The sequence below is a fragment of the Ambystoma mexicanum genome, chromosome 11, assembly GCF_040938575.1.
Source record: "Ambystoma mexicanum isolate Mex_15411 chromosome 11, UKY_AmexF1_1, whole genome shotgun sequence".
Lineage (NCBI taxonomy): Eukaryota > Metazoa > Chordata > Amphibia > Caudata > Ambystomatidae > Ambystoma > Ambystoma mexicanum.
This window is the reverse complement of record NC_090934.1, coordinates 1,166,484,980-1,166,503,320: the sequence shown is the minus strand read 5'-3', so window position 1 is coordinate 1,166,503,320 and position 18,341 is coordinate 1,166,484,980. Positions and strand designations below refer to the sequence as shown.

General features: G+C 49.1%; 1 protein-coding gene across 11 annotated transcripts in view; it reads left to right on the top strand.

Annotated features, from left to right (window-relative positions):
* The window catches only part of TLN2 (talin 2), a 7,472,684-nt gene that overhangs the window by 4,537,590 nt on the left and 2,916,753 nt on the right, over positions 1-18,341 (top strand). For all 11 annotated transcript variants that reach the window (XM_069624483.1, XM_069624482.1, XM_069624486.1 and 8 more), the window contains one exon: positions 10,329-10,512. In XM_069624483.1, the coding sequence (XP_069480584.1) occupies positions 10,329-10,512 (184 nt within the window). The remainder of the gene's footprint in view (positions 1-10,328; positions 10,513-18,341) is intronic.

Here is an 18,341-nt window from a genome sequence, read left to right as displayed (position 1 = left end):
CCTGGAAGAGCCTCATAGTGTTCTGCTGCCAGGATGCAGACTGACGCCCCCGTTTCGATCAAAACAGGTGTCGGCACATCTGCAATGTACACCGTGCAAGTCGGTTGCCTTCTCTTTTTAGCACCTGCAGCAATGTTTGAGATGAAAAAGACCTCCTCCTCATCTTCCTCTTCCTCAGCAATGTCTAGCTCCTGTACCCCCTGTTTGACAGCCGACACACTCCTAAATCTTCTAGGGTTGCCCCCACTCACTCTTGCCGGCCCTCTTGACGTGGCCACCGGAACCGCGGCTCTACACACCCTTGCATAATGTCCAGGCGTGCTGCACCTTCCTCAGACTCTCGATTTCGCTGGACATTTACCTGTGTGAGGCAGATCATACCCGCAGTACTGGCAGGACTGTGGGTTCACAGGTGATGAAGGGTCGTCCGCCCTTTTCTGGCCCCAGCATGCCTTCCCCAGCGCGGGCCGACCAACAGCGAAAGCGTCCACACTCCTCCCTGTACGCACTGCCGCGTCCATCTTAGCGCCCCTGTTCTCGGCCAGTTCATATGTGCGCCCAGTGTTCAGGATCTGTGTGAGCATCAGGCCTGGCTCCCGAAGGACTTGTCTCTGCAGCTTCCCTGAGCTGCACCCTTGTATTAGCTAGTTACACACCATCTCTTCTTCGTTCACCCACCTGCAGGTGCGCGCCAGGTGCCTTAGCCTCGCACAGAACTGGTCCAGGGACTCATCAGCTTGCTGCTTCTCCGCACACATAACGAATCTGTGGAAGTCCACATTCGCCATGGGGAGGAAATGATTTTGGAGGGCCAGTATCACAGCATCGTAAGTGATCACCTAAAGGTTCAAAGAGTCAAATATCTTGTGTACCTCTGCTCTTGCTGAGTACACCAGTGTGGCCACCTTTGCATCATCATCTGTCTCTCCTGTGGCTCTGAAAAACATTTCTAGTTTTTTCACCCACAGCAGCCATCGAGGTCCAAGTTTAGAGGGGGGCCCTGATGTATCGAATTCTGGCATGGGTGCCAGAGTACCTTGTTGCCTGCATGGTACTGGCACAGGTGCACCATCACCATCTTCCTCTTCACCCATCACAGTGATCTGTATGCAGGCTGCGCTGTGCTGTCAGCGATTCACTTGCCGTTTGCCTTCCTGGTAGGGTTGCTCCAGCACAACTTGCCCCCTCACTGACCTTTTCTCCTCTTGGGCGGGAAGACTGGGTTCCAGCAGCTCAGGGTGATGATTCTGCCAGATGGATGCTTTGTGTGCCAGCCAGCACGCTTGGGGTGCCTCTAGCACCTTCAGCACAATGTTGCCACGGCCATGAGATCTCTCACAGCCGTGGGGTGTCCAAATAATTTGCATAAATCTCATCATGGACGGCGCACAAGCACCTTTTCAGGCCGCAACCGTCGTGATCGCCGAATTTAAGATGGCCGCCGGCTCTCTGCGTCAGGTCCATGACCGCATAGTGCGACGGATCACCCACTCTGACATCCGATCGTCATACAAGGTGTCACAATCACACACACACGGTACGGCCTGGACGCCAGTCTTAACCAGTGGTGGTGCCCGAGGCCACCCCACACGCACGCATACATATGTCTGGTAAGAACACGCAGGACACGTCTTGCTGGTATGGGGGGTTCCAGTGGCAACTGCCGCACCGGGACCTCATTTATTAACGAGCGCATGCGCAAGCCGGAACGAGGCTTACGCATGCTCAGAACTATTGCGTACTACGCAACCTCTCTCTCTCTCTCTCTCTCTCTCTCTCTCTATCTCTCTCTCCCTCTCTCTCTCTCTCTCTCTCTCTCCCTCCCCCTCTCTCCATCTCTTTCTTTCTCTCTCTCTCTCTCTCTCTCGCTCGGATCTCGCTCTGGAGACTTATGAAGGAAGCCCTATTCTGTGGAGGACGTGGGGTTGTGAATAGTTTGTGCTCAGTGTAAAGTGTGGATCTGTCTGGAGTATGCATGAGCAAGGGGCCTGGGAGGCTTGCCGCACCTAGAGAGGGACGGGATGCAACTTCTTCCATGTCGTCATGGAACACAGGCTGAACCCCGTTTTTCTACACCGACACTACCACAGTTTGAGGAAGCCCCATGACCTTGCTTCCACTAATGCAGATGTATGGAGTCAGCGAAAACAGTTTATTTCGGATTTACTAAAGGGATCCATGTACTTAGTTTTCAATTGCACTATATTAAACAGAGGGGGGGTCGCGCATCTCCCTTTTCCCCTCTGGCAGGCAGTTCAACCCCTTTCCACGGAGGTGGGAACTGTTGGTTTTGCTGATTGTGGTAACATGGATTTTTTTATGACTTTACACTGGCAGCATAGACTAAACTAAAAGAAATAATTAAAGGAGCGCATCAACAATGACGTAAATGTATGTGCGCTATTTTGGAGACAAAATAGTTGAGTGATATATCGATAAAATAGTTGTTTCTGGCAATGAAAGATTGATTTTTCCAAAGGTCACTTTGAAGAAAATAGAATGGATGCCATCATTGACTGAGAATGACCCTTTTGATGTAAGCTATACTAGTTTGAGCACGTTTAGACCCTTCTACTGAAATGATTTAGAAACCTTGAATTTGTGTGCAATCATTTAGGAACCAGTCGTTAATACATTTAGCAAAATATTTAATGGATTGCATTCACCCACAGATTCCTCATCTTTGTAATTAGCTGCGGGGCGTTGTACAGCTCAGTGTTGTCTCTGAACCTCTGCATGCCTCGACCGCACTACTCCTCGACTCCGAACATGATGTCCGTAGTACAAATACATTGTCACTACGCTCCCATTCCTCCATACATTTCCCCAATCGCTCAGCACACTTTTGTTTCGTAGCACGGTTATTCAAAGATTTTTTGGGTAAAAAATGGGTTGATCTCTGATGTGTCGGGTCGACCCCAAGCGGTCAGATTTTAAGGGCTGCAGCTCAAAAATGTCCATCACGGACCCACGCAACATTTGTGTGTGATGTCTAACAGTGGAGCATGATGTGGAGCAGTGGGCTCCTGTGAGAACATGAATCCAAAGGTGCTCAGGGAACACTCTGTGAAGTTGGTGCCCTGGAGGCCCTCTTTGAAATCGATCTGCCATCAAATCTTTGGGTGCTGACACGGAAGGGCCTACGCCAGAGGAGGAAGACAGGCATCATATGAAAATGAGAAACCGGTCCCACTCTTGAAACGATTCTCACCATTCGTCTTCCCACAGAAAGAAAGCATAAACATAGGTGAGACTCTCACTCTACGGTGGAAAGGGGTAAGTGATATCTGCTCAAGGGGCAGCTGAGGGAGGAGTGGGAGAAATTTAAGCAGCAGATTTTTCAGATGTTCGAGAAGACCGCAGCAAGTACGACTTAGATCGCACTGCCTGACGCACAGTCACTGATTGCATCCAGAAGTTTCCAGTGCCAAGGTGCCCAAGTCAGATCTCACACCCTCAAACTCGACCTCAACGCTCTTGAAGCCGGCACTGGTGCAGACAGCCCTTGAGGCATCAGTGCCAAGTGCTCCCATTGGGCCCATGCCGTTGACATTGATGGTTATGTGCTAGAGTTCAGTTCAGGGTTCTTCGGATCTGTGAAAACTAACTTTAACGGAATGGAGTCTATGGGATTTACAAGACCACAACATATGTCAGATTTTCTCACAGACCAGGCTAACCTATTGACACTGGCCGAGGGGTTGCATGACGTGAGCAGGCTTGATACCTTGACCGGTCTGGAAATGCAGCAGGTGTCACTCTGTGCTCACTCCAATGCACAATACAGAAAGATGGTCAAAAAGGGTAATGGTGGGTTTACAGTCCTATGACTTTACAGACAACTTGGACATGGATCTGCAGTCTGGGAGAGCGCTGCCATTCAATGCAGCCATTTCATTTCCAAATCAGGTGTTATGGCAGCGACCATGCTGGATGCCGGCGGTTGATGCTACCTCACAAAGAACTATAAGCTGCCGAGGGGCGACTTGCCCGTTTTGACAATCCATCCAGCCCCTGGAAGTCTGGGGTTGCAGGCCCCCATGGTGACCTCAAGGCCAATCTCCTGATGGACAGGGAGTCGAAAAAGACAGATGCCCTTGCAAAGAAAGTCTTTGCATCGGGGAGTATGGTGCTAAAGGCCAATAATTCCATATACGCCTTTGCTTAAGTATTCTCATGTTTTATGGAGAACGATTTCGGAGGCTGCAGACCATCTTTCAGCTGGCGAAGTAAGGGATGGGTTTGTCAACAACGGCAAGGAAGTAGCATGCCTAGCCCTCCAGTTGGGTCTCAACACCACAGATTGTATCGGCCGCTCAGTGAGAAGTTTGAGGGTGCTCGAGAGGGCTTCATACCTCCATGGATTGGGGTTCTCTCTCTGAACGTGCAAGCAAAACTGCTTGATATGAACTGCTTGATATGACCTTCAACAACATGCACCTCGCTGACAGCGTGCACCAAGCTGAAGGCAACATGTCTCTGGGGCACTTAAAAGAGTTGACGCTCTCAACTGTGTCAATGAGCCTGGTGGTCCAGCAGCCCACCAAATAATTATTTTCATTTGGATCCAGAGGCAGAGGCACAGGCGGTATGTCCCTTTCATGAGAGAGTCGCGACTTTCCCAGTCCAAGCAGTGCCAGAGATGGTTCTCATGCCTTGGTAGGGACAGAATGGCCTGAAAGGGTCCGTCAGCTTCAGCTTGGACTTCAGGGTCGGTGGCACTGACTAAGCCACTTTGAGGTCCCCCCACATGCTTCTCTGGTTGGAGGGAACGTCTCTGAGCGCTGGGGAAAGTGGAGGGATATAACATCTGACGCCTGGCCCATTCTGCTGGTCAAATGGGGATATTGTCTTCCATTCATCAGGAGACCACCAGACAGAGCTCCACCCCTCTCATAACATCTGGAGCTGATAGTCCTACTTTTGAAGGGTGCAGTGGAGGAGGTGTGAGCCGAGGAGAGAGGATCTCCCCTGGTACTCCCGCTACATTCTGGTGCCCACAAAATGGAGAGGGCTCTGTCCTATCCTGAACTTCTGGGACTTCAACAAGTTCCTGAGGAAGGACGCATTCAGGATGGTAACATTAAGAGATATTCTCCACGCTCTGCAACTCCAGTACTGGTTTGTGTCGCCGGACCTTCAGGATGCCTATTTTCATGTGCCAATCTATCAGAAGCATAGGCGATTACTAAGGTTTGTCATTGGAGACGCTCATTATCAGTTCAACGTGCTCCCCTTTAGCCTTACCTCTAATCCCAGGGTCTTCACCAAGCTGATGGCGTTGGTGACGGCTCACCTCTGGAGATATGTTGTCCATGTGTTCCATTACCTGGATGACTGGTTGATCAGAGGGAGATCCCCAGAGCAGGTATCAAGGCCTCTCAAAGGGCACCTGTTCCCTGCTTCACAGATTGGGCTTCTGCCTGAACTTCCAGAAGTCCCATATTACACTGTTGCAGTGGCTCGAATTTATCGGGGCAGTTCAGGACACCTGGGTGGGGATGGCCTTCCCCACGAGGAGGGAGTCGAGGGTATCAATTAGAGGGTGACACTTTTCCAGAACTCCAACCAGCCTTCCACCAGCTTCCTTCCTCCACCTTATGTGTCTCATTGCCTCCTGCATTTTCCTGATGCTAGAGGCCAGACTGTAAGTGTGATCCCTTGAATGCCTTCTGAGGGTCAATGGTCACAGTACTTCAGCAACATGTCGGATGTCCTCAGAATATTGAGGACAGTGGCCAGCTACCTTTCCTGGTGGGCCAACAGGTAGAGCATGATGGCAGGGGACCCAATTTGGCCCTCCTGGCTGTAGGCACAAGTGGGTGTGGATGAGTCTCTGAAGTACTTGGGTGGTCACTGTGGGGAACTGCACGTGAATGTTCTTTACTGGCATACCAGCTGGCTGGAGCTGTGAGCAATCAGGCCAGCCCTGATGACGTTGCAGTTCCTCGGGGGAAAATATGCCTTTGTGGACAGCAGAGTTGTTGTGCATTACCTCAACAAGCAAGGGGGTGTTCAGTCGCTGTCCCTTTGCAGGGAGGCCATTCAGCTATAGCTCTGGCTTCTGGAGAACAGGATCTTCACCTCAACAGGTTGACAGATGCTCTGAGGAGACAGGTTACGGTCTCCCACGAATGGGAGATATACCCGGAATTCATTGCAGACTTCTCCCGGTGGGTAACCATGTTTGTGCATCTCTTTGCCACGAAGGACAACGCAAAGTACAAGCAGACCTGCTCAAGGGTATGTCCGCCAAGGGGTTTTGAGAAACCTGAGGGTATTCTCCTAGTAAACCTCTAGAAGCCCTTATTCAGGTGGCCAGGACACAGCCATTGCTGTTGGATCCAGTTCCTGGAGGTAGACCAGTGAGGGAGGATCACCTGGGTAAGGGAACCCAGGGTTGGGCTCAGGGGAATACCCCAGGTGAGATGCGGTATGTTACCGGGTAAGAAGACGAGGATGGAGAGATCCCTGAGACCTTTGTGGGCTGTGCCACAGTTGGCCCCCTTTCTCCTATAAACTCTCCTGTGTTAAAATCTACCAAACAAACCCCATCTGGAAAATCCCCTAAGAATACGAACCCTACTAGAGTTGTAAATCACATCTCCCAGAAACCCTGCTTTCCCGCTTTCAACCGGAAAACTCTCAACCATTCTTTTTCACTTCCTTCTGATTATTCTTTTCCGAACACCCATTCTACCCTGACAAAACACTACCGGTCCCAGAATCCCCTGTGTTCATTTCACTATCCCTGTTATTCCCTTATGCCTCACAAACCCCAACGATCCTGTCCCTCTGATTATCATTTTGCAAACTCCCCGTCAAATGTAACCAACAGCTGCCATTCTCACAAACCCTACCCTTTTGAGGTTCCCACAAACCCCAATACGAGGATTTTTCCTCCATGTTACTCCTCTTTCCCATCCGAGCCTGTAAAATAACCGGAAACTCTTATCACCTTTTTTTTCCAACACAAATATTTTTTCCCAACATAACACCAGGACTGTTTACCTGGCATGTCCCAATACAAGGGTCAGGCCAAGTCAGGCAATTAACCTAGACCACACAAACCTGACGGCCCTTCCTTTTCCCCACAGGGATAAAAGGTGGAGCAAGTGAATGCAGTACAAGCAAGGCGGGTACGGCAGACAGCACAACGAGATGGCTACCGCACAGCAGTTGAAAAGAAGGAGAAAGGCGTCAGGAATCGAGAGGGTGGCGAGGAGAGAAGTGACCTTGCCCTTTTTTGTCCCAGGCCCGCAGTACCTTTGTGGAAGAGAGTCTAAGGCCGCGAACAATAGCACAAGTGTCCTGCAGCAGATCTCAACGGTACACGGGGCAAGCTTATGCCGATAAGCAGGAGCGAGGGAAGCTCCCACGCCCGTGGTACTGGCCTTGACTCCAGAGAAGCCAAAAGCCAAGAGGTTCAACACAGCCGGTGAGTCGAGGGGAGAACCGATAAGAACCGGGCTGTGATAAGTGAGAATCACAAAGTGGCACGTTTTGAACCAATGCAGATGAACTTTGAATGAACTGTTAAAAGTGTGAAGGGGAGACCAGCTGCAAAGGGAAACCGACACCACATGGGTGCTAAAGCAAAAGAAAAAACTACAGATACCAGAAAGGCCGTAGGAGGGCCAGCGAAATAGGTCAAAGTGGTCATACAGAGGGTCAAGCAGCAGGAGAGAAAGGGAAGTGAATCCCACAGTGAAAGTGAACATTGAGAAGCCAAGGGAACCGAATCCCGTTAAAGTCAAGAGGGATCTGAGCCCAACCGAGGGAGATCCAGCGGTGAAGCCATCCCCCAAGAATATAAAGGGAAGAGGAGTCCGAGCCCACCTTTGGAGATCCAGGGGTGAAGCTATCACCCAAAGTTCCAAAGTCTAACTGTGAGATATTTTTGAATATGATACGTAAAGGGTCATTGCCCAGAAGATGGGGACCCAGAGGTGAAACCATCACCCTATTTGAACTGTGGTTATAAGAACTGAGAAGGGTCAATGCCCATAAGAGGGGTACCCAGTGGTGAAGCCATCACCCTACATAAAACTGTGATAAACAATAAAGAAGCGGCAGCGGTCCAGAAGAGGGGGACCGAGGGGTGGACCCACCACCCAGCAAACATTGTGAACACATTTTCATTAGGTTAAAGGAACTTTTGTTTTTGTTATTGAACACGTTAGGCCCCGAAGGCAAGAGACTTTCAAAGGAAACGAGGCTTGGCCATCGACGGGCCTGAGAACTGCCAGTGGAACTGTTGTCTCGTGCTTTAGAAGCCACAGTCTGTACTTTGCTGTGCTCCAAGCTCCCATTTTACCCCGTATCCAAAACTTGGGGAAGGGAGACTCAGACTACCGCATCCTGACATATTATTTGAGAACACTTTTTTCTTTTCTTGAGAACTATCAGACATCCCTTTTTCTATTAATTGTGAGATTTTGGCAATAGGTTGTTTTAGTATAGGCCTTTTTATTTTAACACAACGCCACTAGGATTGCCTTTTTTATCATTTGTTGGTCGACACATGCTCCCATCTTGGATTTAGGTTTAGATTAGGCATTTTTACAACCTGCACACAGCATTTAATGTTCAATAAACACCCATGAACTGTGATCACCTGTGTCTGTCTTACTTGTTGTCACCATGAGTTTCTCACAGGGGGCATTGGGAGACACGTTTCTGGTGGAGTGGGTCTTCAACCTCCATTATGCGTTTCTCCTGATCCTTGTCATCTTGTGGATTCTCAGGAGGTTGAGGTAGTTTTCGGGCAGCCAGGATCTTGATCGCCCTGGATTGGGCGATGAGGGTGTAGTAGCTGGACCTTCTGGAGTTGGAGGTCTACTCGCCTTGCTGGCTTCCTCGGAGGCCTGATCTCCTGTCCAAGTCGGAATGTCAGGTGCTGCAACCGAACTGGGAGTCTCTCAATCTGTATGCATGGCTCTTGAGATGCTGACATATAAGGACTGCCACCTGTCAGAGGAGGTGCTAAAGGTGTTGCTGGCTGCACATAGGCCTTACTCCAGGTCTTTTCATTCGTGCAGCTGAAGAAGATTTGAGACGTGGTGTAGCAGCCAAAGGGTGGACCCCATTCCGTGTCCTACTTCCACCATCATGGAATTTCATCTTTTCTTGGTCTTGTTGGTACTACAGGTAAGCACAGTCAAAGGTTATTTGGCGATATTGTCCTTGTTTAAGAGATCTTTCTTCTCTATTCCTGTGTCCCCATTTTTGAAGGACCTTGTAAATTTTCCTCCAGCGACCTTTGTAGCAATGCCTTCAGATCTGAATTTAGTCCTTTGTTTTTTGATGGCGGCTCAGTTTGTGCCTTTGCATTCTAAGCTCATTAGGCTGCTCACTCTGAAGACGGCCTTCTTGGTGGCCATCACCGCAGCTGGGCTCGTTAGTGAACTCCAAGCGATTTCCTGAAAGCCACCTGAGGTTTTTCAAAGAGAAGGTTGTTTGTTGCTTTTTCCCAACCTAGGTTGGGGCAAGTGGTGACTAAATAAACAATATATTGTTGTATAATCCTTTGCATTTCTGATTGTTATGAAAAAGCTGGGAATAGAGGTGCCTTTGGGCATAATGGTTCACTCTAGTAGGGATGTGGCAACTTCCTCCATGCTGCAAAGGGGAGGGACCTACAGGGCCACAACTTGGTCCTTTCATCACACGTTTGCTAAACATTCTGGTCTGGGTTTGGCCCAGGGTACGGAGGCCCAGTTTGTGAGTGCAGTATTGCAGAGTTTCTTAGTTTAAGTTTCCATCCAACCACCAAGGGTTTTTACTGCTTTGGGAGTCAATAAAGATGAGAAATTTGCAGGGGAATGCAATCCATTGAAGGAGAAATTACTTACATGTAATATTCTTTATATGGATTCTTCTCCCACAGATTTCTCATCGGCCTCCAAGCCTTCCCCGCTATGAAAGTTTTTTAGCTTGCAACGCTCTCAGTAACTTCTTTTCTTTTGTTGAATGAGTCTTGGAGGAAAGAATGACAAGATGCGCCCTTTAAAACAAAAAGTAAATGTACTGTTGGTCTTTGGTGCCTGTTCTTCATTTAAAAAATGATATTTTTTAAAGGAGTGGAATTCTCTCCTCTGTTTTTTGATTCCATGTTAAGGAATCTTTCCCTTGGCTAAAAGTCACATCCGGAGTCAAGGAGTTGCACAGTCGAGACATGCAGAAGTTGAGAGTCGACGCTGAGCCTCACAATGTTCCCTGTTGAAATTTTCCAAGCAGCTGGCGCTGAGGGTTTGGTCTATCAAGATTGGGCAAATAACCCATAGAAGGAACATTACCTGCAAGTAATTTCTCCTTTTTTCCCCTAGGGAGAACATCTTAAAAACTGCAAAAGCACTTGTTGAAGACACAAAGCTTTTGGTATCTGGTGCTGCCTCAAGTCAGGATAAACTTGCCCAAGCAGCTCAGTCTTCAGCTACCACAATCACCCAGCTTGCAGACGTGGTCAAGCTAGGCTCGGCCAGCTTGGGATCGGATGACCCGGAAACACAGGTTTGTGTTCAAGATGTATAGCAACAAGTAACATGCCATTTACAGTTCCTACAACTGCTTCATTTTTGTGGTGACCCAATACAATTTGATTCTATGCAAGTTCCGAAGCCCAAATTACATAAACTCCTTTACTTTGTCTTTCTTAAGTGTCATTATTGATTGGTCTAAAATTCTCCTTTGCATTCCAACAAAGTAAATGCACAACCAAGTATACACTGTGCAGCTGACCCACCTCTGACTGAAGCTGACAAAGGCTGATCTTCTCCTCTTTCTTTTTCCTAGCCCTGGTCTCCCCACAAATGTTCCTGTGGCTAGCTTTTGATAGCTAAGTTACATTATTTCTTTGATTCAATTGTACTCTATTATCTGTCTATTAACAAAGTCATTTAAATAATGTGGACTAATGACACAAACAGTTGGATAGCAGCACTATCACTATGCCATTCTGGCCACAACATCATTATTGCTAAAGGCCTTTTTGAAATATACAATACCTTGGGAGTAGCAGGTAATTTATGAGGTGCCCGTACTGATATTTATCAGCAGTCGTTACCATGCTGGAAGTTCACACAGGCCTAGTAAAACCCAAAACAGTATTTCTGGCCATAGAACAACCAGTAGAAATGTCTTGCCACCCATCAGATGACCATTTATGCCACCTAAAAGACCCAACCAACTCTCTCCCCACAGGGGATTGTACTAGTTCATTCCACCCGGTAAACATGCCTGGTTACACCATATCAGTCATGACCACTCATTTCACAAAGGGGCTACTGTTTTATCATGCCACACAAGTTCCTACAGGAGACAATCCTGGCCACGTCCCACAGTGTCATGTCTGTGGGCAAGGCATTTTTCACCTATTCTCCAATTACCTTTTTTGAGGCAATAATTTACCAAAGAAATTAAGGTAGATTTATTCAGTCCGGTAAGCAGAAAAAACAGTAGTTTATATTTCTGAGTACTCAGTAGAATATTGAGGCAATATACACTGAGGTGGCGGTCTGACATTCCCAGTAATGGCCCAAAAACCAAGTTAAGGGCCACAGTGAAGCGAGAGTCCCTTAAAGCGGCCAGCAATGGTGTTACTGGCAGGGTCAGCCTGCCGACTTGGTGTATATCACCATTAGTACCTGTGTAGTTTCTTACACGGGTACTAAGGGTGTTTGATAAAAAAAACATTTAAAAACTCACCTTGCGATGCGGGTCAGCACACAGCAAGGTACGTTTTCTTTCTTTTTTAATTTAAACATCTGTAGCACCTGAGTAGGAAACTACATAGCTGCAAAGAGTGGGGGTGAGGGCAAGGGCAGGAGGAGTGGGGAATGCGAGAGGGTCTGATTTGGAGTTGGTGTACGGGTATGGTAACCATTGAAGTGGTTGACGCATAATGTAAGAGGGCTTAACTCCCGCTCAAAAGGAACACATTTGAGCATTTGACTAGGAAATCATGCCCAGATGGCCTCGCGATTCAGGGAACCATCTCCTGCGGAAAGACCAGGTGAGACTCCTGCTGGGGTGCTTCTCCCAAATCTTTCACGCCTCTGGTCCACATAAGACATATGGGGTGGCCCTGGCTATCCGGGATGGGGTGTATCTCAGGATAAGGGACTCGAAGGTGGATAAAGAGGGCAGATATGTAATCGTAGTAGGAGATTATGAGGGCATGGCATACACGTTAGCCTCAATCTACGCTCCTAATAAAGGGCAGGGAGCTTTTCTGAGGGAACTCTTGACTACACTCGAGGGGTTTGCTAAAGGCCACATGATTTTGATGGGTGTTTTCAATTTAGCCTGGTCCCGGGAACTAGATAGGCGTGCAGGTGGGGCTTCACACAAGGGGAGGGGCTACCGGACCACTACGGGACAGGTTTGATGCTCTGGGCCTGTGGGACGTCTGGAGAGGGGTACATGTGGATAGGGAGGGCTTCACCTTTTTTTCTAATGGGCACGGTTCACAATCCCAAATCGACTATGTGTGGGTTTCGGCCCCCCCAGTTGGGGGCAATCACGGACATAGAGGCGGGCCCTATCAGCATAGCCGACCATGCAGTGGTCATGATGGATCAGAGTCTTTCCGGACATAGCCTAAGGGGTCTGGGGTTGAAAGGTACCTGGGGAGTTGTTAAGGGACATGGTCATAAGGGCTGAACTAGTGGACAAGATTAGGAACTTGTTCCACTCGGGTACAGGGGAGAGCATCAGATGGGATTATAATTATAATTGGTTATTTATAACACACTTAATACCCAGAGGTTTCTAATCACGGACCCTGGGATCGAACCTGTGTTGCTCCACGTCGTCTTGCTTCCAAGGCGAGTGTGTTGCCCCTGAACTATCCTCCAGAGACTGATGCATTTAAAGCCACAATTAGGGGAGGGCTCATTGTCACAAAAGCAATGAGGGACAAGCAAATTAGGCTGCTTGAGACCCTGCTGGAGGCCGAGGTGAAATAAATTAGGAAACAATGGTGCTAGCTCCCATCAGGCAAGCCATGAGGAATATCGACACGCGGCGTGCAAGTTCAATGTCCTCCAAGCTAAGCGAGCGGAGAAGTCCTTACTGTTCATCAGCCTATGTTATTACGCCAAGGCCAATAAGGCGAATAAGCTCCTTGCGTGGTTGCTGATGGGTGTAGTGGATAGTAATACCATAACTGAAATAACAGACAAACAGAGCCTCCACCACTCTCTCACAGGGGTCATTCAGGAATGTTTTGCCTGATACTATGTGGACCTGTACTCGTTCCAAAACCCCTTAAAACAGTTGCAGGAGGACTTTTTAGGTAAGATCCAATTGCCAAATCTAGGGGCCTATGCCAGGGAAGGATTGGGGCAGGAGATAACAGCAGAGGAGGTGTGGAGGGTCATAGCTGCACCCCCCCCCGCCACCAACAAAGCGCCTGGGCCAGATGGCTTCACTGCAGCTTACTAGCCAACAAACACTCCTCTCACATCTGTCTCCTTCTTGAAGACAATGGGCCTCATTCCGAGATGGGAGGTAAGGGATTACCGGCACCGGTAAGGGCACTGGTGCCGGTAATCCCTTACCTCCCTACTACGAGTTCCCTTTGCGGGTCCTTCCTTAACGCCTGGTTTTTGCAGGAGTTAAGGACGGGACCCGCAAAGGGACTCCAGAGCTAATACTGTACCGCAATTTGCGGTACCGTTATTAGCACCTTCCCCATTCCCATTGAGCCCTATGGGGGCTCAAATGGGAATGGGGAATGGCCCTGGTGAATGGGGAATTACCGGTCCCTCTGACCTCTGAATGGACCGGTAATTGCTGCATTCACCAGGGAGGAGTCGGAAGGGTTTTGGAGGCAGCTATGGAGCTAATAGCTCCATGGCTACCTCCAACCTCGTAATGAGGCTGAATGACCTCGACATACTCGCTCTTACTGATACTTGGTTCAATGCCAGCTCAGTCACTGCTTTTGACTCCTTCCTCCCTGAAAGCTTCAAGATCATCTCCAAGCCTCAACCTCCCTGCACTGGAGAGGAAGTTGCCTTAAACTTCCCCTAGTGTGTTTTTGCTTACATCTTACCTACCCAGCCCCATCCTCTTTTGAAAGCCTGGTTTGCAAGTTGGTTACCTCTCCCACCTCCACTCTGACCATTGCTACCATCTGCCGGCCTCCAGGCGCCACCTCTCTATTCCTCTCTGAATCGGCTTACTTCTGCTCTTCTTTACTTTCATTCACCTCTAACATTCACCTTCTGCGCGATTGCAACATTCAGCTGGACTCCCCTGGCTCTGCATCCACTCTATTCACTGACCTCTGCTCTTCGCTTTCCCTATCCATTCTCGCCTCTGGACCAAACCACACAGTTGGACACAATCTGAATGCCGTCATACACTCCAACCTCTCTCTCTCCCCCACATTAGCCACCCCTCTCTCCCTTTCAGACCACTCTCTCCTCCCATCTGGGTCCCATTGGCCCCCTGACTGCCCCCCCAAAAATCCCACCTACCTCGTTCACTTACATCCACCGGATGAAACTAGTGACTGCGGCAGCCTTCGCCTCTACCTTCATCCCCTTCATCTCCCACCTCTGACTCTGCCCATCTTTCCATCACCAACACTCTTGAAATTCTTGCCCCAGTCATGAGGATCCATCTGAAACCTGCCTCAAAGCGTAACACATGGTACGACACCAAACTTGCGGCCCTGAACCGAAAGTGCAGGCAGCAGAACGGGAGTGGCTAACCTCAGGCTCATCCTCTGACAAACTGGCCTGCCGCCTTCTCCAAAGGCAATAAAGACTCACCATCCGTGCAATGAAAAGAGCCCACATTCAGGTACAGGTCTCCGGCGCATCCAATAACTCGGCTGAACTTTTCAAAATCTGCAAGTAACTAGCCAACCCCGCCGCAGTCTCCTCCTCCCCTTCTCCTTCCCAGGCCCTCTGCAATGCACTGGCCTCACACTTTGCCACCAAAACTCAGGGCATTCTGACCACCCTCTCTACACTCCCTCCAAACCAAACCCAGACCCCCACTACACCACCCCTCCCTCCTTCTCCCCCTTCTCTCCTCTCACACCTGAAGAAGTTACCAGAGTTGTCCTTTCCATGAAGGTCTCTTCTAAACAGGTCTCTCCTTGGTCATCCAGGACCATCAAGGATAACATTGGCTCTCTTGCCCCTGCTCTGGCTGATTTATGCAATCCCTCTCTTGTCATTGGATCTTCCCTCTCTGCCCTTAAGCTCTGCCTTGTACATCCATTCCTGAAAAACCATCCTCGGACTGTACCTGCTGTGCCAGGTATTGCCCTATCTCCATCACCCCCTTCCCGGAGAAGCTGCTTGAGAGGCTGGCCTTGCCCCAACTCAACTCTCAGACTGAACTTGTTGGCCTTCACGACCATCAATCTGGATTCTGAGCATCCCGAGGCACGGAAACTGCTCTTCTGAACACCAGTGAAGAACTGCTTGCATCTCTGGACTCCAACTCCACAGCTTATCCTTCTCGACCTCTCCTCTGCATTTGATACAGTTAACAATTCCATCCTCATACAAAGGCTCCACAATACACTCGGTATCTCGGAACAGGCATTGGATTGGCTGTCCTCTTTCCTCGGTAATCGCTTTTCCCAAGTCATCCTTGGCCCCTTCTCCTCTCCTACTTCCATCTCCATCTGTCGTGTCCCCCAAGGCTCTATACTCTCCCCCTGGCTCTTTAACATCTACCTTGCTCTCCAAAAAACGCCCCATGTCCCCTTTCTCCTCCAACTTCCAGTGTTACGCAGATGGCACACAGCTCTTCTTCAGACTCCCTGCTGACCCTCTTGCATCCTCCATCATCCCTGACTGCCCCAGTCCTGGGGTGCCTCCAATGATCTCTGATGCAATGCCTGCAAAACTGAGATCCTTCCCATTTGGACCCCTGCTCCCTCCTTGTTCCCCTCACTCTGGCTTCCTCCTTGAGCCCCCCCGCCCCCCGGGTCTTCAACTGAAGCCAGAAACTTTGGAGTCATCTTCGACTCCTCTCTCTCTCCTTCTTCCCTCACACTCAGGACATGCCAAGAAGTCCAACTATCAGCTCTTCCTTCTCAAAGAAATTCTACCTTTTCTCACTTTCCCTCAGAGGCTCAATGTGACTCAAGCCATGGCTCTCTCTAGACTTGACGACTGTAACAGCCTCCTCCTTAATCTTCCTTCTTCCACTCTGCGACACCTCCAGTTTATCCAGAATAGGGCAGCAAGACTCATCCTTGGCCTTTAGCCCAGAGACCGCATCTCTCCTGCACTAAAAAGTCTTCACTGGCTGCCGGTTGGTGCACGGATTAAACTCAAATCCCTCTGCATCATCCACAAGGCTGTCTGGGCCCTGGGACCACACTATCTTCAACTTTATCTCACTAAATACTCTCCCTCTAGACCACTTCGCTCCTCTGGCATCAACTTTGTGTGTAAAGCATTTCGCTAAACAGAGGGCAGGGGGTCGCTCAGTTTCCTCTGCGGGCTCCCTCCTTTGGAATATCCTCCCCCTGCGCCTTGAGCTGGATCTTCTCAAATTCCGGAAGCTCCTTAAGACCATCCTCTTTTCCTCCTCCCTCCCTCCCTCTCTCCTCTGCTAATCTCACAGTTTCTGAATCAGTGTATTTGCCCCTTATACAGCGCCAGGGCCTTGACCTCCCACATCAATTCTTCCCAGCCCCTGTCTATCCACTGCACTTTGCATCTACACACCCTCCAGGCTATGTAGCACTCAACATTCCTAGCACTTCGTCTATGGCTCACCCATGAGCTCGGACACCTCAACACTTAGCCCCTCTTTCCTCTCCTCCTGCACTTGCACGTTCTGAATACTCACAAGACATAGTGGGTTCGTCCCTCTCCCTCTTGCCCCTCTGCTCTTAAATATTGTGTTGTAATGTATTTCCCACCCTCTCCCTCCCTGCCCTGTGGGCGCTTTGAAACAGTATTTTCTTATTGTATAAGCGCCTAACAAGTGTTAGGCAGAATCATATGCAGTACCCTTTGGGAACACCACACATAATTAAGACTACAAGTGTAAGTACAATTTCACCTTTGGTACAAGCCTGTACCAAACAGTAAAGTGGTAGTGATGGTTGAGCAGCCAGACGTATCTCAAGAGTAAAGTGAGCAGTATCAGAAGTTACACAAAGAATAGCAATTACTATGGTTCAAACAAACACTGATTCAAGGTTTCTGAGTAAAAGAATATACATTTATTTACACCATCAGTTATAAAACAGTTCACTAATATAAAGCAGCAGAAAATCACAATCTTAATACACTACACAACACCCAATCAATTCCGGACAAGTTAAGCTCAAAATGAAGTGTGAGCAAAATGGCCCTCCAGCAATTTAGAAAGGAAGGGAAACAACAAGGTTATCAAAAATCAACAACACCAACAAGTGATAGGCAGGGCAATCTAGAAAAGGCTTGATACAATTAGGATTCAAATCAATAGGCCTGGGCCAATGTTAATGGTTCAGAGTCTTTGCAGAGGATCACACAGTTCATAGTAGTTTGCGGTTAAGTCTTTGCCAAGAGTTCAAAACGAAGTAGGTCGGAGGAAAAGTTATTCAGCAGAGTAGAGAAGGACAAGACTTCGGAGAGGCGTAAGATTTAAAACACTTTCACCGCGGTCGGACGGAACGAACGACCCGATTTGAACAGTTCCTTAGATGAAGAGGAATGCTGTAGCTGAGGCGGTAGTTCCTGGCAGTTCCTGCAGGCTCACGGTTCCTGAAGTGACTGCCGGACTGACAAGAAGGAGGAAGACAGGAGGGTCCTGTACTGGCCAGGGAAGAAACCAGCAGCAGAGCAAAGCGTTGAATAAAAGGTGCCCTCCTTAAAAGCACAATGGGACTCTCTCTCACTGGCTATCCAGTTTCCTGTAGCACAGCAAATTCGACGAGGCTGAAGAGGAGGTCCAACAGCTTTGTGAGCTGGATGGTCCCACCAGGCTCAAGGGGGGAAGACTCCTTGCGGATCTCCTCTGTCGTCGAAGTTTCAGGCGATTCGGACCTGCAGCAGGGCTTCACTGGGATGTCCAGTAGTTGCAGCAGTCGTCTTCCTTCAGCTTCTCATTGGCTCTCTCGATCCAGTGGCGACTCTGCCTTCCAAGTCCCAGAGACCTGCTTTTAAGTAGTTTTTCCACCATTCACACAGCCTGGCTGTCATTCACACAGAAGGGTGGCAGTCCTGGCAGGACAGTCATGTAGCCAATCAAACTTTAGTGCAACTTGGGTCTCCAAGGATACCCTGTGCAGGGGGCCTCAAACCCTTCCCTCACATCCTGTCCACCCAGACACTCAGGCGCCTAAGGAGGGCTTCTGTGTAGAAGCCCAC